The following is a 25,745-nucleotide window of genomic DNA, read 5'->3' as shown; positions in this document are numbered from 1 at the left end:
TGTACTGTTTCTAACTTTGTATTATATTTATACTGCTACTGAAATGGTTTAAGCCTTTCTGATATTGTTATGAAATGAATGCATTTTGCATTTAGAAACAACATGTCTCTCTAGGGGTCCAGAAAGTGAAATGTGGCAGTTTGAAACTACCACAGAAAAGTCATGTCTTTCAATCCTCATTCAATTTTGCTAGATGGGGGCTTTCTGATTCTTTCTATGGAAATGTTACTGACCCAATTGCGGGTGGTAACTTTTGATTAGATTGTTTCCAAGGAGGTATGTCTCCACCCATTCATGGTGGGGTTGCTTACTGGAGTCCTTTCAGAGGGAAGCATTTTAAAAAACTTTAGAGCCACCAGAACTGACAGAGGCTACACAGTCTTAGAACTGTTAACTTGCAACTTAAGTCCTTCTTTAAAAGTCATTCCATTTTTGGTATATTGAAATTCTGGTAGTTTCAGCAAACTAAAACTATAATATATTTACATAGAATATCTGAATTTTAGTAGTGATCATAGATTCTCATGTATTAAAATCCAGGGACATCAAAGCCATTAATTAAAAGTTATCTTTGCTATTTCTTTATATGTATTTGTATTCCATTAATTTCATTTGTTTAATCCATGTACACAATAACCTGATCCTCACATTTCCCTTACAGGTAAAGTGGATATCATGATATCCACTGATATAAATGGGCATAAATCACTGAGTCATTGAATGAATTCTCATGTAGGACATTTGCACAGATCTTATAACCTTAGGAATAGGATTTCTTCATTAGTAAAATTATGGTATGGCCGAGAGATATTGGAAAGAGGAGCAGAGACCTAAAGAAATTGTTGAAACTAAAAATCTGATAATTGAGGAATACACAATGCACAGTAGTGTATTGAAATCCTCCATTACTTAAATAATGTAATTTAATAAAGAAATTATGGTGAGTTGATTAAAATTCACAGTTCATGGTTTAGATGGGCATAAATCAGGAATATGCTGTGAGATACCACAACAAATATCAGAGTATACATCTAAAACTGAAAATTTTAGTTGTTAAAATGATTTGATAATGAATTTTGGCACACAGTTTATCAATTTTCTTCTTAAACTAGCCTATCATCAGGGTGGAGTTGTGTTCAACATAAAAACTAATGCTACAAATGGAAAAACAGCCAGAAAAAAACATGGCATACCTCTGGAGACCCATATTATGGAGAAAAACATCAAAGGTGAGGCTTTATCTACAACTGCATTTTATGACTATGGTACTTGATCAACTAAGTGTGAATGAGGTGGCACAGTGGCCAGCCCTGAGGGGCTTCTTGGTGCATAACAATCTTGATGTTATCAAGTGAAAGATGAGTGGTTTAGGTTAATAAGTATCAGAGACTCTATAATTCTGTGTGCAAACATCTGTTGGCATTGCTTAAGGTACTTTGAAAATTGTTTTCTCTTTTAAAAATAACTTTATTGGCATACAACAAATTCTTGAGAAAGTTTTGCAAATTGAACTCACCACAGGCGGCACCCTGATTAGGAAACACAAATACTAGCACTTCCAAAGCCACCCTTGTTCTCCCACTCAAACATTATAACCTCAAAAGTAAATCATCCCTCCAAAAATAAAAATACAAAATAAACCACCCTATAGCTCATGAGAGCAAAGATTCATTATGTTGTCTAAATAATGAATTTGCAGAATATATGCCCTTTTACGTTTGGCCATTTTTGTTTCACATGATGCCTGTGAAACACATTCCAGTTATTTATGGATCTATAGATAACATATTCATATTTCTGGATATTATTATCCCCTAGCTATTTATCAGTTCTACTGTTAACTGGACATATGTGAATATCATAGATTTTAAATATTGTAAATAGTGATGCTATGCACATTCTTATTGATAGTATAAACTGCCAAAACATTTGCAGAGGGGTATCCCAATGTACATGCTACAAACTCGTATGAGAGTTCCAATGGTAAGTCAAATTCTGTTACACGATTTCAGTGTTTTCTGTTGGTCAAGTTAACAGGAAAATTGATGAGTTTAAAGGAAAATGGTTTTTCGGTGTTGTCTTATATCATCTCAAAATAACACAGTTGCTCATGGTCAGCAAGAAAAAATGTTGCCTCTATGTCCATCACTATGAACTGACAATAGGTTCCTTCTTTCAAGGTTTCAGTGCATTTATTGTGGAGGTCACTGACTGTGGTCTTCCTCATAGGAAGTGGAAACCACCCTTAGTGTTGCTGCACATCATCCATATTTGAATCATTGCAGTAAAATGTGGTTCACTTGGACAGCAGTCCAACTTGTTTGTGACTATGCTAGTTCCCCCCATTGGGAGGTACACATTCCTCCTCCCATTAGCATAGCAGCACAGGCTGTGGATGAATGGAGGGCAGTGTAACTAAGAAGAAACAAGTGTCATCAATTCCCCATCCCATGCACACTATTTCCCATCATGAAAAGCTAATAAAACTTTTAAAATAATCATATATGATGAGCAGACACCCTGTATGTTTATAGTATAATGCATTTATCATTATGAACCTACAATTATCCCTTTCAACTGGCTTTGGTTATTCAGATTACAATGGGAGCCAGGTTTTTCTACTCCAAGTACACACTGGCAAAACATTGCAAGTGACAAGAGAGGACCTCAAATAAACTTTGAAAATTTCCTCTGAGACTCGTGTGAAACCTGGAGCTTTCTGAAGTTCAAGAATACAAGTGTATAAATGACACACACACAAAATATCTCCAAAACTGGTTCTAGTGTGGGCAACTTGGAAAATGATGAGTTTCTTCCATTATGTTGAGTTTAATTAACAGCACTAAATTATTTTATTGTGTTGAAATGGGAATTTAAGTCTGAAGAAACTGGTTCAGAAAACCAGTGGCCCAGGTTGCTGAATTTCTATATGTTTCACATTTAATTTTTAATTATTTGCAGATGATGATGATTAGCAGGTTTTCTGAGATATATTAACATACAACATAATCCATCTCAAGTGTTCAATGAATGGTTCAGAGTAAAAGAGCTTAGTTGTCTATTAATCACCACAATCAATTTTAGAACACTTTCATTAATCAAAAAAAATTTCCATAGCCCTTATTTCCTCTTCTTATATATCTTTTCATATTGATGTGGTTCATTTGTTACTTTTGATGGTAGGATATTAAAATATTACTGTTAACTATAGCCCATAGTTTGCAGTAGGTGCATTTGTCCCACATGCCACTCAACTGTTAACTACTTGCCCTAGTGATGTACATTTGTTCTAGTTCATGAAAGAACATTTTTATATTGTATTATTAATCAGAATCATCATCCACCACACAGATCACAATATTAGATGTTTCTTCCTCTATTTTTCCTTCTAGTGCTTCATACATGACTTAAATTCCCATTTCAACACAATAAAATTTAGTGCTGTTAATTAAACTCAACATAATGGGCTACTATCATCACTTGTTAACTTTTAATTGAACCTCATTAAAAATTGTGAATACCTTATGCACCCACTTTCCATTCCATGCCCTCATTCTATCCCTTGGTAACCTATATTATGGACTTTAACTTCATGAATTATTATAGCTAGTACATATTAAAGATCATACAATATTTGTCTTTTATGTGTGACTTATTTCACTCAAATTATGTTGTCAAGGTTCATCCATGTTACATGCTTCAGGACTTCATTCCTTCTTACTGCAGAATAATATTCAACCATATGTGTATACCACATATTGTTTATCCAGCCTTTGGTTGATGGACACTTGGGTTGCTTCTTTCCATTGGCAATTGTGTGTGCTATGAAAATCAGTGTGAAAATGTCTGCTTGTATACCTCCTTTCAGTTCTTTTGAGTATATACCAAATAGTGGGATTGAAGTTCTATTTTTAGCTCCCTGAGAAACAACCAAACTGTCATCCCCAGTGGCTATACAATTTTACATCCTTATCAATAAGAAACGTGTCCTATTTCTTCACATCCTTATCAACACTTGTAGTTTTCTATTAATTTAATAGTGGCCATTTTGGTAGGTGTGACATGATATCAGATTGTGGTTTTGATTTGCATTTTCTTAAAAGCCATTAATGTTGATCATCCTTCTTTGATAAACAGCATAGATTCTTCATGTTTCCAGGAAATTGTCCATTTCAACTACATTGTCTAGACTTGTTGGCATAACATCCTCTTATGATCATTTTTATTTCTAAGGGGTCTGTGGTAATGACCCCCTCTCAGTTTTTTACTTTCTCTATTTGTATCTTCATTTTTGTCAGCATAGCTAAAAGATCATCAACTTTATTTATCTTAAAGAACAAACTTTAATTATTGTTGATTCTTTCCATTCATATTCTGTTCTCAATTTCACTTATTTCTCCTTTATTATATCTTTCCTTCTGCTTATTCTGGGATTACTTTGCTTTTCTTTTTCTTCTTCCTCCAGTTGTGTGGTGGGTTCTCTGATTTTAGTCATTTCTTCCTTTACAGTTTTGATATTTAGGGATATAAATTTCCATCTCAGCACCTACTTCACTGCACACCATAAGTTCTGTTTTACTTGTAGGCTGCCCAATTTGTTGAATTATTTTGTTTGTTTCACTTGTTTGTTTTGGGGGGAGTGCATAGTCTGGGTATTGAACCTGGGTCTCCTGTATAGCAGGCAAGAATTCTACCACTGAATTACCCATACATCACCATCCCCTAAGCTTTGATATATTGTGTTATCATTTTCATACATCTCAAAATTACATTGCCACTTCCTCTTGCCATTGCAAAAATGTGTGTTGTTTAACCTCCACATATTTGTGAATATTCCTGATTGACACCTGTTATTAATTTCTACCTTCATTCCACTGTGATAATAGAAAGTACTTTGAATTCCTTCAATATTGCTAAATTTATTGAGGCTTGTTTCATGGGCCAACACATGGTCTACCCTGGAGAATGATCTATGGACACTTGAAGAGACTGTATGTCCTGTTTAGCGGTGTAATATTCTGTAAATGTGTTAGGTCTAGTCCATTTAGCATATTATTCATGTTTCCATTTCCTCATGATCTTTTCACCTGAGATAGTCTATTGATAAGAATAGTGTATTGAAGTCTCCAAATATTACTGTAGAGATATTTATTTTTCCCTTTAGTATTGCCAGTGTTTGCCTCCTGTATTTCAGGCCTGAATGGTTAGGTGAATAAACATTTATGCTTGTTTATCTCTTTTGGTGAATTGCCCCATTTATTAACATATTATGTTCTTCCTTTACTCATAAAAGCTTTGTGCTTAAAGTCTATTTTGTCCAATATTATAGCCACCTTGGCTATTTTGTGGTCACTGCCTGCATAGAATAACTTTTCCAACCTTTCATCTATTTGTATCCTTGGGTCTAAGGTGAGTCTATTACAGACAAAGCATAAAAATAGATCATTCTTTTATTTGTTTTACCAATCTATGTGTTTTGATTGGAGCATTTAATATATTAACACTCAGTGCTCTTACTTTTAAGGCAGTACTACTTCAACCGTCTTATCCTTTGGCTTTAACCTATCCTATTTTCTCTTTGTTGGTTCTCTCAGGAATCCTTATTGATAATCTTCATTTTTACACTTTTCTCCAAGCCTCTCTCCCATCTTTTCTATTTAACTGGTGTAATGGACTTAAATATTTCTTGTATGTCAGGATTCTTGCTAATATATTCACTCAACTTCCATTTAGTTGTCAGTGAATATTTTATTTTTATATTTCTCATATTTTTTGGAATGGATAGGCTCTGGAATTGAACCTGGGTCTCAAGCATAGTGGCAAGAATTCTGCCACAAAGCCACAATTGCACTGTCCTCACCCTCACTTTTTGAAGAGTTTTGCCAGATGAAGAATTCTTGACTGGCATATTTTCTCTTTCATTATCTTAAATATATCATACCACTGCCAATCACCTCCATGGTTTCTGATAAAAAATTGGCACTTAATCACTTTTTCCTATATTTTTATCTCCATAAACCATAAAGCCCATCCAAAGTATAAAATAAATGGTCCACAGTATCATCACACAGACATATATTCATTACCAGGATCATATTTAAAGCAATTGCATTATTCCAGAAAATGAAATTAAAAGGAAAAAGAAAACCTTAAACATCTTATACCCCTTACCCATCCATCTTACTGACCACTGGTATTGCAATCTACATACTTTTAAAAGTTATAATTGAGATAGGTTAACTAACACAGTGTAGTATTGACAGATTATATATATGAGAGTCAGTGGAGTAAAAGAAAACATCCCAAAGTAGATCCATACAAAATGGACAACTATTTCCTTGCAATACACTTATCAATCATTATCAAAGTTCAGAGCTATTGGATTACATTTCCATAATTTCTGGTATTTGCTTGTGGCTATTCTAAAACACTAGACTCTATAAAGAAAGATCTATATAATGAGTCAGTAGTCACAGTCATTTATAGAATTCTAACTTCTCAGTTACACCACTTTCCTCTCATTTATGTTTCATCCTTCAGGGCTATCTGGACAAGGACCATTTTAATTTCTTCATACTTGAAAAGAGTATTGGCCTTCTGGAATATAAGAATTAACCTGGTATTTTTCTTGGACAGACTGGTACTTCTTGATTTCAGGACTCATCTTGCCTATGATCAATCTGGAGGATTTAATTTTCTGATAAAATAAACTTATTAAGAAAACTTCAGAGACTTTGATAGAGCAAAGTGTATTCACTAGAGCTTTCAGGAGTATTGTTGTTTGTGTTATTGCATACTATGTTTGTTTGAAATATCGGGCTACAAGTTGCATAAAAGTAACCTTCAGAATGATCTCTCAACTGAATTTGAAATTTTTAGCCACTGAAACTAATTTATTCCATTTCTTTTTCCCCTTTTGGTCATTCTCACAGACATACCATTAGTGGTTATGTCTCATGGTTGGGGAAAGGTAGAGATTTTATTTAGAATTGTTGGCACTTGATCTTGTTCCAATTCTGTTGTACATGATGAATTGCATTTCTCTTGATACTTTCAAAATCCTCTTTATCATTGGAAGTTGACATTCTGATTAGTATGTTTCAGAGTAGATTTAGTAGGGTTTCTTCTTTTTGGATTACATTGTACTTATTGGACTTGTGTTTTTATGTACTTTATAAGACTTCAGAATTTTTTTGCCATTACTTCCTCAAATATACTTTCTGGCTCTTTTCCCTTCTCTTTTCTTTCTGGGACATCCATGTCATGTATGTTTGTGAGCTCCATGTTATCATTCAATTCCCAGAGACCCTGCTCAAATTTTTTCCATTCTTACCTCTGTGTGTTCTTTTTTCATTTTTATTTCATATGTCCTGTCTTACAGGTTACTGATTATTTCTTTTTCCTGTTCAAAACTGCTATTCTTTGCCTCTAACATACTTTTTAAATCTCATCTATTGTGCCTTTCTGTTAGTTTTATTGCAGGCTTTCAATTTTTTCTTTATGTTCACTCAGTATCTTCTTAATATCCCTTACTACATATTTTCCTTCATCTCTTTGAATTGGTTTAGGAGATTTGTTTGTATATCAGTTAGTGGTTTTCCAACTTCTGTATCTCTCTTTTAATTTGCTCCTTTCCTTGCCCATATTTTTGGTTATTTGTATGGTTTGTATTTTTTTGCTTGTTATTTGGGCCTTTAATGATGCTGATGAGATTCTGAAGACTGGTTTCCCTCTCTTGCCTAAGATTCTGTTGTTTCTATAAAAGTTCTTATTTGGCACAGGGTTTGTATTTCCCAGCCAAGACAGAGCCAAGGTCACATTCAGGGAGAGAAAAAGGTTTCCAAAAGGACTTGGAGAGAGGGTCAGAAAGGCAGCTTCCCATGGCGACACATTGCAAGCTTGTTCCACAGGTGGCCAAATTTGGTAACATATTTCTTATGGGTCCTACAAAGCCAAGTTATCTTAGCACTCAGTCTGCTCTACTTTTAAGACAGTTGGAAACAATGGCATTTCAGGAACATGCCTTGGTAGGACCAAATGGAGAGAGACCCAGAAATCCAATTTTGCAGGCCAACTGCTGGGCCAGGCTCTGTTATATCCACCTGTGTTCCAGGCAGAGTAGAACTTCCCCAAACCTTTCCAGCTGCAGTAGTCCACTAGGAAGAAAAAAGGTCTATCAGAAATTTTTGGCCTTGAGGTTTGGGGATAGGCACCTTGAAACATAGGCAACTGAGTCATTCACTGTATTTCTCCATTTGAGTAAACAATGGTATTGCAGACACCATGGTGCCTGTTTGGAATGGGGCAAGGCTGAGGGATCAACATGTTCAATTTTGCTGGCCAGAAATGGATCAGAAATGTGATATGTTCTCCTATTCCCAAAGGAGTCAGGGTCTTCCTAAATTCCAGTCCACAGCATTCTGATGTACAGGAACTGGCTGACCAGGAACCACTAGATTCAAGGATGGGGGATAAGGTGTACACAGGCATAACCATATGAGCTACTCACTGCATTTTCTCCAACACAGTTTCTCTGTCTCTTCATCCAGCATGGTACTCCACTGGTCTCTTGAGCCCAGAACAGCTGCTTTGTACAGTTTTTACCTATCTTCTAGGTGTTTTTGCTGAAGGGATCTCTGCACATCTTATTCCACCACCTTCTACTTTAGAGATTTTTTATTGTAACTTATAAGACCACCATTCTTTGATGTAATTTCAGCTTACAGGGTTCTGTAGATTTGTCTTTGCCTGAAAGCTTCCTGATATACATGCACTTACTTCCCTATGTCAGCAAGTTTCATCCTGTGTTCCCCTTGACAAGATTCAAGGTGAGACCTGACTCCTGGACACATGACCAAGTAATGATTTGCTTGAAGAAACTCTTGATATTGAGCAATAGTGATGATGAAGTGGAGTCATCAGTATTAATAGAAAATATGCAATGTGAGAGTCAGCATATATGAATATTCTCTTTCATTATGCTCTGTGCTTTCTCAATGGAGGCAGATATTTGTGAATGATTAAGGAAAATGGCAAAACTAGGAAATAGGGAAAAATTTTTTATTTGAGACTAATTGGATTGGCTATTTTTTTTTCATAAACCTTCCAAGTGAAATTTATGAATCTTCATGTTTCTTAAAGGCATGGTATCTTTTGTGAGAAAATAGCAGAGTAACATGGCTTATCAAGAATCCACACCCTTGTTGGGTATGGACAATGGCATAGATGTTTTCAGGATATAACCCCATAAATTTCTTTATAATGAGAAAACATTTTTCCATGTGTGTGTGAAAGTTCAACCACTTATCAACTTGACATCACTAGGGTTGGAATGAGAGGATTTCAGACCATTCTGGGTGGTATGTGCTGAGAAGGCAGCATCATTCTGGAGTTTTCCTGTTGGAATTCAGGACTGTGTCTGTTCAGGAGGAGGTTGTGGGAAGATTTGGGTTAGAGCAACATGTGCCTGATAGTCTGTCAAGGACATGAGGGAATGTCTCAGGAATAGTTCCAATCTGAATTAGCATGAGCTAAAATGGAAAAGGAAACATTTTTGAACTATATGGACAATTTGCAAAATTTGAAAATGATCTGTGGATGGATCATAAAATGGTAACTATTTTGTTTCCAGCTTTGGGTTTGTGTGGTTGCCTAAGGAAGTGTTCCTGTTTTGAGGAAACATACACTGGTGTATTTTATGTTAAGGAGTAAATATGGTGAAGCTATAACCATTGGAAATTTTGAAAGACTGTGAGTTTATTACATTATTATTACAATTTTATATATGAAATCTGTACATTCAATACTTGTTTCAAAATGTTTAAAATGACCATGTCAATACCATTCCATAAAGGGGGAACAAGATTAAATCTCCTTATACAGACTAAACTCTACATAAATCCATGTCACAATTGTGATATTAAGTCTGAATTTAATTAAGGAGGTAGTGAGTGAATATTATATGAATGGCCACTTTGTATTCAGTGTTATGAATGATTTTGTGATGCTCTGGAAACAGAACAATGTTTGGACTCAATTTTGCACATGAGCTCCTTCATTTGGGAACTCTGAAAATTGACTGTCCTTTAGCCAAGACTGAATGCTATGGAGAAAGAAACTTACTTGTTGTCTCTGGATAAAACACTGAGTAAATATTCTCCCACCTGGGTGACATTTCTAAGGTTTCACTACACTGTGAGTTCTCTTATGTTTTCTAAATTTAGAATAATGGGTGAAGGTTTTCTGACAGAAATGACATTCATAAGAATTTTCTTCAGCATGAGTTCTTTCATGTCTTCTCAGGTTAGAACTTTCAGTGAAGGCTTTCCCACATAGATGGCATTCATATGGCTTCTCTCCTGTGTGAGCTCTTTCATGACTTCTCAGGTGAGCACATCGACTGAAGGCCTTACCACATAGAAGACATGCATAGGGTTTCTCTCCAGTGTGAGTGTTCTTATGTCGTCTAAGATTAGAATAACTGGTGAAGACTTTACTACAGAGATAACATTCATAAGGTTTCTCCCCTGTGTGAATTCTCTCATGTTCTTTAAGGGTAGAACATCGAGTGAAGGCTTTTCCACATAGATGACATTCATATAGTTTGTTTCCAGTGTGAATTCTCTCATGTTTTCTCAGGTAAGAATTTTGAGTGAAGGTTTTCCCACATAGATGGCATTCATATGGTTTTTCTCCTGTGTGAGTTCTTTCATGCAGTCTCAGTTCAGCACATCGACTAAAAGCCTTACCACATAGAAGACATTCATAGGGTTTCTCTCCAGTGTGAGTGTTCTCATGTCGTCGAAGGTTAGAATAATATGTGAAGACTTTACCACATAGATGACATATATAAGGTTTCTCTCCAGTGTGACTTCTCTCATGTACTCTAAGATAAGAACAAAGAGTGAAGGCTTTCCCACATAGATGGCATACATATGGTTTCTTTCCTGTGTGAGTTCTTTCATGTTGTCTCAGTTCAGCACATCGACTGTAGGCCTTACCACATAAAAGACATTCATAGGGTTTCTCTCCAGTATGAATGTTCTCATGTCGTCGAAGGTTGGAATAAAGAGTGAAGGCTTTACCACATAGATGACATACATAAAGTTTCTCTCCAGTGTGAATTCTCTCATGTTCTCCAAGGGCAGAACATTGAGTGAAAACTTTCCCACATAAATGACATTCATATATTTTCTTTCCAGTGTGAGTTCTCTCATGTTGTTTCAGTTCAGAATATTTACTAAAGGCTTTCCCACATAGGTGGTATTCACAGGGTATCTCTCCAATGTGAGTTCCATTGTAATATGTAAGGCCAGAGTTTTGAACAAAGGATTTCTCAATTAGATGACATTCATATGACTTACTTCTAGTGGGAAAATGCTTTTGTGGATTAAAAGATGATTGGTCACTGAGGGCTTTTCCAAATAGACTGCTGAAGTAGGGTTTCCTTCCCTTGTGAGTTAACACATGTTGAGTCACTCCGGAACTATGAGTACAGTCTTCTGGTAATTCACTACATACAATCCCAATCTTTTGAGTATGAAAATTCTGCATCTAGGAAGTAGAAGAAAGACTGTAAGTGGTTTGTGTGTAAATACTAATTCATATACATGTGAATTCTAAACTAATCAGTGTCAGTCTCCAATCAAAATATTTCCCATCTTATGAATCATGTGATTCTCCTGCCTGTACAGAGATCTACTCTTCTGTAGTATCTCAACTGAAGAACTATTAATCAGTTTTGAAGACTTTATAATGTTTCGAAGATTGAGTATATGAGCCATATTTATAGAATTATCTTTTTATAAATTACTGAAGTTATGCTATTATGTTGAAATTAATTATTCTCTAAATGCAAATTATCACAGAATTTTCCTGGATTAGCACTTAAACCAACTTACAGTTAAGTGACTGTACTGAATAAAATTTATTCCACTCCTAGGTATCTATTTTGGAGACCAGGATTACAGCCATGATACTTACCAATGACATCATGGCAGATGTGTCTTTCCTGCAGATATGATACATTGATAGTATTTCTTGTATTTTAAGACAACTTTCCCAACCTGAAAGAATTGAGAAACCAATTAATTGCTAGACTAGGATTAGAAAAATGAATATGTTAAAGGAATACACAGTCCTATAATTGTGAGAAAGAACATCAAACAGGATTATTTCAGGTCATAGAAACCTTTATATGACATTAAGAATTAGAAAATATTTTCAAGATTGAGTTACAAGAAAAATTATTTCAAAAATATGCTGGGGATATAAAAAGAGGGAAAACCATTAAAGATAAGGACCAGGAAAAGAGCCATAAGTAAAAGTTTAAATCCAATTAGCCATAGATATTTCTTTTGCCAAGGACAAAGACATTTGAATACAGCTTGGTAAGTAGATGATACTATGACCACCTCGGAGGAAATGTCCTTGGTAAGACATTTGAATACAGCTTGGTAAGTAAATGATACTATGACCACACCAGAGGAAAATGTCCCAAATGTAAGTGTAATTTACACTTACATTTCAGAAAATATAACTTTCAGAAATCTGCAGGTGATACTTTTAAGTACTGACTCACTCATTGACAAGGCTCTTCCTTGTCCTGAAGCACAAGTCCCAAGAGCTCACCTGAATCCTGGAGTTGGAAGAATCCATTTCCTTCTTTCCACAGTTCCTCCCCTTGAAACAAATTTAGAGCTACATCTGATTTACAGACCAGATACCCTGTTTGTACACAAAAAAAATAAAGTAAATTTTGAATGCTGTACTTTTAATGTATTATCACAAAGTACACCAAAGGCGACTGTGTTGATCTGCAAACTGCTGGAATGGCTTTTATAAAGGAGAATTTAATAATTTACAAATTTACAGTTCTAATGACATGAACATGTCCAAATTTAAGCATCAACAAGAGGTTTCCATCACACAAAGAGGGCTGATGGGGTAGGCCATGGTGGCTCAGCAGGCAGAGTTCTCACCTGCCATGCCAGAGATCTGGGTTCAATTCTGGGTTACTGACCATGCAAAAAAAAAAGGGCTGATGTGTCTGGTACACCTCTGTCAGCTGGGTAGTCATGTGGCTAGCATCTTTTGGTCCCTTGTTCCAGGTTCCATTGCTTTCAGCCTCTGCTCCTGTGAGTATACCTCACTTTATTTACCCAGGGCTGGCTTCCATCTCTTGGCTGTCTCTTTGCTCTCTATATGTTCTGGCTTGCATATCATCTCAGGTCAACACCTGCTGGACTTCAAGCATCCCCCAAAACCTGTGTCTCTGTTCTCCACAGTCCACGTTTCTGTCACCTATATGGTGAATTTTCTGTGGGCTCTGAGGCTTGTTACTTTTGACTCTCTCCAAAACATTTCCTCTTTTGAAGAACTTCAGTAAACTAATCAAGTACCACTGGAATGGGTTGAGTTACATCTTCTCCTAATCAAATGTCACACCCACAATCAGGTGTGTCATTTCTCCACAGAGATGATCTAAAAAAAGTCACCAAGCTACAATATTGAATCAGGATTAGAAGAAACAGCTGTTACCACAAGCTTGAGTCAGGATTAAAAGATGGCTTTTATGGGGTACATAATATTTTCAAAAGGTCACAGTGATGTTCTAGTTTCTTATGCTGCTTTAGCAAATACCATGAAAGTGGTTAGTTTAAGAAATGGAAATTTATTTGCTCACAGAATTTGAATAATACAATAAATGAGCTAGACTTAACAGACATTTATAGAACATTACACCTCACAACAGCAGGGTATACTTTTCAACTGCTCATGGATTATTCTCAAGTACAGACCATATACTGGCTCACAAAGCAAGCCTCAATAAATTTTAAAAGATTGAAATCATAAAAACCACTTTCTTGGATCATAACAGTATGAAATTAGAAATGAATAACAGAGGGCCAGAAAATTCACAAATATATGGAGGCTAAACAACACAGTCTTAAACAACAAGTAGGTCAAGGAAGAAATTACAAGAGAAATCAGTAAACATCTCAAGGCAAATGAAAATGAAAAAAACAACATACCAAAATTTATGGAATGCAGCAAAGACAGTGTTAACAGGTAAATTTATTGACTTAAACGTCTATATCAAATAAGGAGAAATAGAAAGCATCAAGTAAATAACTATTCATATAGAAGATGTAGAAAAAGAACAGCAACTAACCCCAAGACAAGCAAAAGGAAACAAATAACAAAGATTAGAGCAGAAATAAATGAAATTGAAACATAAAAACAATTGAGAAAATTAAAAAAAACAGAAGTTGGCTGTTTGAGAAAATCAATAAAATTTATGGCCCCTTAGCAAGGCTGAAAAAAAGAAAAAGAGAGAGGATGTAAATAAATAAAATCAGAAATGGAAGAGGAAACATAATCAGTGACCCTGCAGAAATGAAGGAGGTAATGAGAGGATACTCTAAGCAATTATATGCTAACAAACTAGACAATGTAGATGAAATGGACAACTTCATACAAAAGCATAAACAACCAACACTGATTCAAGAAGAAACAGACAACCTCAACAGATCAATCACAAGTAAAGAAATTTAATCAGTCATCAAGAAGCTCTGGAAAGGGGTGTGGCCAAGATGGTAGCTTAGCAATGTGTGTGCTTTAGTTCGTCCTCCAAAACAACTAATAACCAGAAACATACAGAACAGCTTCCAGAGCCTCATCAGTGACCAGACACACAGTGTACCCCAGTCTGGACCAGCTGTATCAGCTGTGAGCCTCCCCAGAACCATGAGTTCCCCAAGCCATGGTGGCTGGTCCAGCTCCCCCACAGGCTGCTTCCCAGAGGGGAAAGGAAAGGAAATTTGCCAGCAGCAGGGACTGAGCACAATTAAACACCAATTGTGGAATTAACAAATTCTGACTACTAAAAATAGGCCCCCCACTCAGGTGGACCTGGCCAAGGCAGAAGTTGCTCATTGGGCTAATGGAAAAAGAGGAAAGGGGAGGAAATGGAGGTTTTTGAAGCTGTGTTTCTACAGAGGCTTGGCTGTCTCTGGATTCAGGGGCGGGACTTCTTGGGCTGCAACTGCCAAAGGCATAGGCAGAAATGGACTGCTTTCAGGGCTGTCTCCCACCTGTGCCTTTCCCAGGGGAGGGGTGAAGCCCAACTCAGGTGGAATCCCTCCCTCAAGGAATTCAGAAACCAGGGCTTGGCAATTTGAAGCCATTAAAACCAACCTACAACCTCTCCTCTGTCTCCACCACACCCCCAGCAGGGAGAGTCTGCCAAAGTTAAAGATGCCGCAACATCTTTTACTGTTGGAACCCACAGGCAGACAAGCACCACATACTGGGCAGGATAAAAACAGAGCCCAGACACTTCACAGGAAATCCTTTTAACCTGCTGGATCTCACCCTCAGGGAAAACTGATGCAGGTGACTTCTTCCCCTGATAGGAGGCCAGTTTAGTCCAGTAAAACCTGGTCAGAGTCTATAATACCTAAGTAGACCCTCCTAAGGGTGGGGAGGGAAAAGGCACCATACAAGCAGGGCAAGAAACAAGAACTGAAAAATTATCCTCTGTTAAACAAAACCTAAGCTAGAGGTCCAGAAAAAGCTGAACTGAAGGTCAAAGAACAGATAGACAACAAATTCATCTAGCAAGAAAACCTGAGGTAAGAGAAATGAAAGCAATCTCCAGAATAAACTAATTAAGGTAATTAAATGTCTAGATCCCAGCAAAAAAATAACAAATCATACCAGGAAAACTGAAGATACGGCCCAGTCAAAGGAACAAACCAGTAGTTCAAATGATAGAGGAGTTGAAACAATTAATTCAGAATATATGAACAGACATGGAAAACCTCATCAAAAATGAAATCAATGAATTGCAGGAGGATATAAAGAAGGCAAGGAATGAACAAAAAGAAGAAATGGAAAGTCTGAAAAAACAAATCACAGAACTTATGGGAATGAAAGGTACAGTAGAAGACATGAAAAAACAATGGAAACCTACAATGGCAGATTTCAAGAGACAGAGGTTAGGATTAGTGAACTGGAGGATGGAACATCTGAAATCCAAAAAGAAACAGAAACTATAGGGAAAAAAATGGAAAAATGTGAGCAGGGACTCAGGGAACTGAATGATAATACGAAGCACACAAATATACATGTTGTGGGTGTCCTGAAAGAAGAAGAGAAGGGAAAAGGAGAGAAAAACTAATGGAAGAAACTATCACTGAAAATTTCCCAACTCTTATGAAAGACCTAAAACTACAGATCCAAGAACTGCAACACACCCCAAAGAGAAAAGATCCAAATAGATGTTCTCCAAGACACTTACTAGTCAGAATGTCAGAGGTCAAAGAGGAAGAGAGGATCTTGAAAGCAGCAAGAGAAAAGCAAACCATTACATCCTAGGGAAACCCAATAAGAATAAGGGTAGATTTCTCAGCAGAAACCATGCAGGTGAGAAGACACTGGGATGATATAATTAAATTACTAAAAGAGAAAAACTGCCAACCAAGAATGCTATATCCAGCTAAATTGTCCTTCAAACATGAGGGAGAAATTGAAACATTTTCAGACAAAAAATCACTGAGAGAAATTAAAACATTTTCAGACAAAAAACCACTGAGATCAAGTAACCAGCTCTGCAAGAAATACTAAAGGGAGCACTCGAGACAGACATGAAAACACAAAAGAAAGAGGTCTGGAGAAGAGTACAGAAAGAAGGAAAATTAGATATGACATGTAAAATCCAAAAGGCAAAATGGTAGAAGTACTACCCATACAGTAATAACACTAAATGTTAATGGATTGAACTCCCCAATCAAAAGACATAGACTGGCAGAATGGATTAAAAAACAGGATCCTTCTATATGCTGTCTACAGGAAACACATCTTAGACTCAAAGATAAACATAGGTTGAAAGTGAAAGGTTGGGAAAAGATATTTCATGCAAATAACAACCAGAAAAGAACAAGAGTAGCTATACTAATATCCAACAAATTAGACTTCAAATGTAAAACAGTTAAAAAAGACAAAGAAGGATACTATGTACTAATAAAAGGAACAATTCAACATGAAGACAATCATAAATATTTATGCACTGAACCAGAGTGCCCCAAAATATATGAGGCAAACACTGTAAACACTAAAAAGGGAAATAGACACATCTACCATAATAGTTGGAGACTTCAATTCCCCACTCTCATCAATGGACAGAACATCTAGACAGAGGATCAATAAAGAAACAGAGAATTTGAATATTACAATAAATGAGCTAGACTTAACAGACATTATAGGACATTACACCCCACAACAGCAGGATACACCTTTTTCTCAAGTGCTCATCAATCATTCTCAAAGATAGACCATATCCTGGGTCACAAAGCAAGTCTCAACAAATTTAAAAAGATTGAAATCATACACAACACTTTCTCAGATCATAAGGGAATGAAGTTGGATATCAATATTAGGCAGAGCACCAGAAAATTCACAAATATGTGGAGGCTCAACAACATACACTTAATCAACCAGTGTGTCAAGAAAGAAATTACAAGAGAAATCAGTAAATATCTCAAGGCAAATGAAAATGAAAACAAAACATATCAAAACTTGTGGGATGCAGCAAAGGTAGTGCTATGAGGGAAATTTATCACCCTAAATGCCTATATCAAAAAAGAAGACAGGGACTTCTGGAGAAGATGGTGGCTTAGTAAGACGCGTGGATCTTAGTTTCTTCTCCAGGACAGCTACTAGGGGAGTAGAAACGATACAGAACAGCTCCCAAAGCCACAACAGAGATAAAAAAGACAGCGTACCCCATCCTGGAACGGCTGGCTGGCTGAGAGAAGCCGCTCGGGTGAGATCGCCGAGGGGCGCGGGCTTCACCGGGCGGGGTGGCAAGTGGCCGGAGTCACTCCCTTCCCCCTTCTCCCGGCTGGGAGAATTGGACAGGCGGTCCCCTCAAACCGCGGCGGCTGGTGCCCACACCATGTGCGGCCCCTCGGAGCAACTGAGAGAATTGGATCAGAAATCCCCAGGCCGCAGAGAACGGTGACGGGCGGGGGAGGCCCCTTCCAAACCCGTGACTCCCCGGGAACGTGCACTCTCCCGGGTGGGCCGCTGCCGCTGGCGCCCTCCCGCCACGCTTGTCGCCCTGGGCCGACTAGGAAATTTGAACGGGCGCTTTCCCGGGCTGCAGCGGCCAGCGACCCTGCCCGCGTTCGGACCCCGGGCCGGCTCGCACACTTCCAAGCCGCTTCGGCTAGCGAACCTCCCGGACGGCGAGGGTTTTCCAAAGTTAAAGGTCCCACAGCACCTTTTACTGGTGGGACCCGCAGACAAACGTGTGCCACGAGCGCCACCTACTGGGCAGGATAAGAAAAACAGAACTCAGAGATTTCACAGAAAAATCTTCCAAACTTTTGGATCCAATACCCAGGGAAATCTGTCTAAATGCGCAGACACCAACAGAAGATAACGGATCACGCTCAAATAATTGAAAATATGGCCCAGTCAAAGGAACAAACCAATAGTTCAAATGAGATACAGGAGCTGAGACAACTAATGCTGAATATACGAACAGAAATGGAAAACCTCTTCAAAAACGAAATCGATAAATTGAGAGAGGACATGAAGAAGACATGGGCTGAACATAAAGAAGAAATAGAAAAACTGAAAAAACAAATCATAGAACTTATGGAAGTGAAGGACAAAGTAGAAAAGATAGAAAAAACAATGGATACCTACAATGATACATTCAAAGAGACAGAAAATAGAAATAGTGATTTGGAGGATGGAACATCTGAATTCCAAAAACAAACAGAAACTATCGGGAAAAGAATGGAAAAATTTGAACAGGGTATCAGGGAATTCAAGGACAATATGAAGCGCACAAATATACGTGTTGTGGGTGTCCCAGAAGGAGAAGAGAAGGGAAAAGGAGGAGAAAAACTAATGGAAGAAATTTTCACTGAAAATTTCCCAACTCTTATGAAAGACCTAAAATTACAGATCCAAGAAGTGCAGCACACCCCAAAGAGATTAGACCCAAATAGGTGTTCTCCAAGACACTTACTAGTTAGAATGTCAGAGATCAAAGAGAAAGAGAGGATCTTGAAAGCAGCAAGAGAAAAACAATCCATCACATACAAGGGAAACCCAATAAGACTATGTGTAGATTTCTCAGCAGAAACCATGGAGGCTAGAAGACAGTGGGATGATATATTTAAATTACTAAGAGAAATACTGCCAACCAAGACTCCTATATCCAGCAAAATTGTCCTTCAAAAATGAGGGAGAAATTAAAACATTCTCAGACAAAAAGTCACTGAGAGAATTTGTGACCAAGAGACCAGCTCTGCAAGAAATACTAAAGGGAGCACTAGAGTCAGATACAAAAAGACAGAAGAGAGAGGTATGGAGAAGAGTGTAGAAAGAAGGAAAGTCAGATATGATATATATAATACAAAAGGCAAAATGGTAGAGGAAAATATTATCCAAACAGTAATAACACTAAATGTTAATGGACTGAATTCCCCAATCAAAAGACACAGACTGGCAGAATGGATTAAAAAACAGGATCCGTCTATATGCTGTCTACAGGAAACACATCTTAGACCCAAAGATAAACACAGGTTGAAAGTGAAAGGTTGGGAAAAGATATTTCATGCAAATAACAACCAGAAAATAGCAGGAGTGGCTATACTAATATCCAACAAGCTAGACTTCAAATGTAAAACAGTTAAAAGAGACAAAGAAGGACACTATATACTAATAAAAAGAACAATTAAACAAGAAGACATAACAATCATAAATATTTACGCACCGAACCAGAATGCCCCAAAATACATGAGGAATACACTGGAAACACTGAAAAGGGAAATAGACACAAATACCATAATATTTGGAGACTTCAATTCACCACTCTCATCAATGGACAGAACATCTAGACAGAGGATCAATAAAGAAATAGAGAATCTGAATATTACTATAAATGAGCTAGACTTAACAGACATTTATAGGACATTAAATCCCACAACAGCAGGATACACCTTTTTCTCAAGTGCTCATGGATCATTCTCAAAGATAGACCATATGCTGGGTCACAAAGCAAGTCTTAACAAATTTGAAAAGATTGAAATCATACACAACACTTTCTCGGATCATAAAGAAATGAAGTTGGAAATCAATAATAGGCGGAATGCCAGAAAATTCACAAATACATGGAGGCTCAACAACACACTCTTAAACAACGAGTGGGTCAAAGAAGAAATTGCAAGAGAAATTAGTAAATACCTCGAGGCAAATGAAAATGAAAACACAACATATCAAAACTTATGGGATGCAGCAAAGGCAGTGCTAAGAGGGAAATTTATTGCCCTAAATGCCTATATCAGAAAAGAAGAAAAGGCAAAAATGCAGGAATTAACTGTTCACTTGGAAGAACTGGAGGAAGAACAGCAAACTAATCCCAAAGCAAGCAAAAGGAAAGCAATAACAAAGATCAGAGCAGAAATAAATGAAATTGAAAACATGAAAACAATAGAGAAAATCAATAAGACCAGAAGCTGGTTCTATGAGAAAATCAATAAGATTGATGGGCCGTTATCAAGATTGACAAAAAGAAGAAGAGAGAGGATGCAAATAAATAAGATCAGAAATGGAAGAGGAGACATAACTACTGACCTCACAGAAATAAAGGAGGTAATAACAGGATACTATGAACTTTACGCTAATAAATACAACAATTTAGAGGAAATGGACGGGTTCCTGGAAAGACATGAACAACCAACTTTGACTCAAGAAGACACAGATGACCTCAACAAACCAATCACAAGTAAAGAAATTGAATTAGTCATTCAAAATCTTCCTAAAAAGAAAAGTCCAGCACCAGATGGCTTCACATGTGAATTCTACCAAACATTCCAGAAAGAATTAGTACCAATTCTCCTCAAACTCTTCAAAAAAATCGAAGTGGAGGGAAAACTACCTAATTCATTCTATGAAGCCAACATCACCCTCATACCAAAACCAGGCAAAGATATTACAAAAAAAGAAAACTACAGACCAATCTCTCTAATGAATATAGATGCAAAAATCCTCAATAAAATTCTAGCAAATCGTATCCAACAACACATTAAAAGAATTATACATCATGACCAAGTAGGATTCATCCCAGGTATGCAAGGATGGTTCAACATAAGAAAATCAATTAATGTAATACACCACATCAACAAATCAAAGCAGAAAAATCACATGATCATCTCAATTGATGCAGAGAAGGCATTTGACAAGATTCAACATCCTTTCCTGTTGAAAACACTTCAAAAGATAGGAATACAAGGGAACTTCCTTAAAATGATAGAGGGAATATATGAAAAACCCACAGCTAATATCATCCTCAATGGGGAAAAATTGAAAACTTTCCCCCTAAGATCAGGAACAAGACAAGGATGTCCACTATCACCACTATTATTCAACATCGTGTTGGAGGTTCTAGCCAGAGCAATTAGACAAGAAAAAGAAATACAAGGCATCAAAATTGGAAAGGAAGAAGTAAAACTATCACTGTTTGCAGACGATATGCTACTATACGTCGAAAACCCGGAAAAATCCACAACAAAACTACTAGAGCTAACAAAGGAGTACAGCAGTGTCAAGTTACAAGATCAACACTGAAAAATCTCTAGTGTCTCTATACACTAGTAATGAACAATCTGAGGGGGAAATCAAAAAATGAATTCCATTTACCATTGCAACTAAAAGAATAAAATACTTAGGAATAAATGTAACTAAACAGACAAAAGACCTATACAAAGAAAACTACAAGAAACTGTTAAAAGAAATCACAGAAGACTTAAATAGATGGAAGGCATAATGTGTTCATGGATTGGAAGAGTAAATATAGTTAAGATGTCAATTATATCTAAATTGATTTGGATTCAATGCAATACCAATCAAAATCCCAACAACTTACTTTCCAGAAATAGAAAAACCAATAAGCAAATTTATCTGGAAGGGCAGGGTGCCCCAAATTGCTAAAAGTTATCTTGAAGAAAAAAACGAAGCTGGAGGTCTCATGCTGCCTGACTTTAAGACATATTATGAAGCCACAGTGGTCAAAACAGCATGGTACTGGCATAAAGATAGATATACGGAGAAGTGGAATTGAATAGAGTGTTCAGATATAGACCCTCCATTTATGGACATTTGATCTTTGATAAGGCAGTCAAGCCAACTCACCTGGGACAGAACAGTGTCTTCAATAAATGGTGCCTAGAGAACTGGATATCCATATGCAAAAGAATGAAAGAGGACCCGTATCTTACACCCTATAGAAAATGTAGGGGAATATCTTATAAATCTTATAATTGGAGGTAGTTTTATAGACCTTATAATCAAAACAAGAGCACTGAAGAAATAAATAAATGGGAACTCCTCAAAATTAAACACTTTTGTGCATCAAAGAACTTCATCAAGAAAGTGAAAAGACAGCCTACACAATGGGAAACAATATTTGGAAATGACATCAGATAAAGGTATAGTATCCAGAATTTATAAAGAGATTGTTCAACTCAACAACAAAAAGACAGCCAATCCAATTACAAAATGGGAAAAAGGCCTGAACAGACACTTTTCAGAAGAGGAAATACAAATGGCCAAAGGCACATGAAGAGATGCTCAATGTCCCTGGCCATTAGAGAAATGCAAATCAAAACCACAATGAGATATCATCCCGTATCCACCAGAATGGTCATTATCAACAAAACAGAAAATGACAAGTGCTGGAGAGGATGCGGAGAAAGAGGCACACTTATCCACTGTTGGTGGGAATGTCAAATGGTGCAACCACTGTGGAAGGCAGTTTGGCAGTTCCTCAAAAAGCTGAATATAGAATTGCCATATGACCCAGCAATACCATTGCTAGATATCTACTCAGAGGACATAAGGGCAAAGACACAAATGGACATTTGCACACCAATGTTTATAGCAGCATTTTTTACAATTGCAAAGAGATGGAAACAGCCAAAATGTCCATCAACAGACGAGTGGCTAAACAAACTGTGGTATATACATACAATGGAATATTATGCAGCTTTAAGACAGAATAAACTTATGAAGTATGTAACAACATGAATGGACCTTGAGAACATTATGCTGAGTAAGACTAGCCAAAAACTAAAGGACAAATACTGTATGGTCTCACTGATATGAACTGACATTAGTGAACAAACTTGGACTATTTCATTGGTAACAGAGACCATCAGGAGATAGAAATAGGGTAAGATATTGGGTAATTGGATCTGAAGGGATACAGACTGTGAAACAGGACTGGATACAAAAACTCAGAAATGGACAGCACAATACCACCTAACTGTAATACAATTACGTTAAAACACTGAATGATAGAGGGAGGAGGGTGGGGGCATAAAGGAAATCAAAAAGAAAGATAGATTTTAAAGATTGAGATGGTATAATCTAGGAATGCCTAGAGTATATAATAATAGTGAAATGTACAATATACAAATTTTAAAAATGTTTTTGCATGAGGAAGAATGAGGAAGAACAAAGGAATGTCATTATTGCAGGGTGCTGAAAATAGATGGTAATTAATATTTTAAAATGTCACCTTATGTGTGAGACTAAAGCAAAAAATGTTTATTTGTTAAAAAATTTAATTTTGACTAGTGCATTTCCTAATATAACTTATGTAGATAGTTTGACTGAGTGCCATAAGTACTTGGAATCTCAGGTAGGATATGAGATTTTGTTGGTTTGTCCAGAGTGATGTCCCAATGAATCCCAGAGTGATTCAATCAGTGAGTGGAAAAGTATTTTCAAAGCCCCCTTCGGGGAATGGTGAGAACAGGAAGAAATTCAACTTCCCCATGTTGAATTCTTGATATTTTCACAAGCAGTGTGGACAACTAAAGCTATAGGCTGAGCACACAGTCTTGGGGTTTGTTCATATGAAACTTAACCCCACAAAGGATAGGTCAAGTCTACTTAAAATTTAGGCCTAAGAGTCACCCCCAAGAGAGCCTCTTTTGTTGCTCAGATGTGGCCTCTCTCTCCAGGTAACATGATGAGCAGTCTCACCATCCTCCCCCTCTCTGCATGGGACATGACTCCCAGGGGTGTGGACCTTCCTGCCTACATGGGACAGAGATCCTGGAATGAGCTGAGACTCAGCATCAAAGGATTGAGAAAAACCCTAGAATGAGCTGAGACTTAACATCAAGGGATTAAGAGAACCTTCTCAACCAAAAGGGGGAAGAGTGAAATGAGACAAAGTGTCCATGGCTGAGAGAGTCCAAACAGAGTCGAGAGGTTATCCTGGAGGTTATTCTTACACATTAAGTAGATATCACCTTGTTGTTCAAGATGTAGTGGAGAGGCTGGAGGGAACTGCCTGAAAATGTAGATCTGTGTTCCAGTAGTCATGTTTCTTGCTGATGATTGAACAATGATATAGCTTCACCAATGGGACTCTGTGGTTGTGAAAACCTTGTGTCTGATGCTCCTTTTATCTACCATATCAACAGATGAGAAGAACATATGGAATAAAAATAAATAATAGGGGGAACAAATGTTAAAATAATTTTAGTTTGAAATGTTAGTGATAAATGAAAGCAAGGTGTAAGGGGTATGGTATGTATAATCTTTCTTTGTTATCATTTTATTTCTTTTTCTGTTGTCTTTTTATTTCTTTTTCTAAATCAATGCAAATGTTCTAAGAAATGATGACTATGCAACTATGTGATAATATTAAGAATTACTGATCATATATGTAGAATGGAATGATATGTTAATGTTTTTGTTTGTTAATTTTTTTAATTGATAATACAAAAAGAAGCTCTGGGAAAAAAAATCTAGGACCGGATAGCTTCACATGTGAATTCTACCAAGTATTCAAGAAAGAATTAATACCAAACCTGCTCAAAGTCTTCAGAAAACTGAAGAGGGGTTAAGACTACCAAACTCATTCTAGGAAGAAAACATCACCCTCACACCAAAAACAGACAAAGATTCTGTGAGAAAAGAAAATTACAGACCAATTTCTTTAATGACTGTAAATGCAAATATTCTCCACAAAATTCTTACAAATAAAGTCAAATCCAGTGGTAAATTAACAGAAATATACACCATGATAAAGCAGGATTTTTTCCATGTATGCAAAGATGGTTCAACATAATAAAATCAATTAATGTAATACAACATATCAACAAATCAAAGCAGGGAAACCACATGATCATCTCAACTAGTGCAGAAAAGGCATTTGACAAAATTCAACATCGTTTCTTGATGAAAATGCTTCAAAGGATAGGAATACAAGGGAACTTCCTCAACATGATAAAGGAAATACATGAAAATCCCACAGCTAACATCATCCTCAATGGGGAAGGACTAAAATCTTTCCCCCTAAGATCAGGAACAAGAAAAGGATGTCCATTTGCACCATTGTTATTCAACACTGTGTTGAAAGTCCTAGCCAGAGCTATTAGACAAGAAAAAGAAATTAAAAGGGTCAAAATTGGAAAGGAAGAAGTAAAATTCTCATTATTTGCTGAAAAAATGGTACTATATGTCAAAAATCCCCCCAAATTCATAGCAAAACTATTAGAGCTAATAATTGAGTACAGTAACGTAGCAGGTTACAAAATTAACACTCAAAATCTGTAGTGTTTCTCTACACTACTAATGAAAAATCTAAGGAGGAAATCAGGAAAAAATCCATTTATAATTGCAATGAGGAGAATAAAATATTTAGGAAT

At 36.8% G+C, this 25,745-nt stretch overlaps 1 protein-coding gene across 5 annotated transcripts in view; it reads right to left on the bottom strand.

The window, feature by feature from the left end:
- Positions 1–1,194: 1,194 nt before the first annotated feature.
- The window catches only part of LOC143650877 (uncharacterized), an 80,721-nt gene continuing 56,170 nt past the window's right edge, over positions 1,195–25,745 (bottom strand). For all 5 annotated transcript variants that reach the window (XM_077122189.1, XM_077122188.1, XM_077122192.1 and 2 more), the window contains 3 exons: positions 12,631–12,726; positions 11,983–12,065; positions 1,195–11,553 (listed from right to left, as the gene is read on the bottom strand). In XM_077122189.1, coding sequence (XP_076978304.1) covers positions 10,177–11,553; positions 11,983–12,065; positions 12,631–12,726 — 1,556 coding nt within the window. In that variant the 3' untranslated portion in view covers positions 1,195–10,176. The remainder of the gene's footprint in view (positions 11,554–11,982; positions 12,066–12,630; positions 12,727–25,745) is intronic.

This window comes from Tamandua tetradactyla, chromosome 11 (genome assembly GCF_023851605.1).
Source record: "Tamandua tetradactyla isolate mTamTet1 chromosome 11, mTamTet1.pri, whole genome shotgun sequence".
Classification (NCBI taxonomy): domain Eukaryota; kingdom Metazoa; phylum Chordata; class Mammalia; order Pilosa; family Myrmecophagidae; genus Tamandua; species Tamandua tetradactyla.
This window is presented reverse-complemented; position numbering and strand designations above follow the sequence as displayed.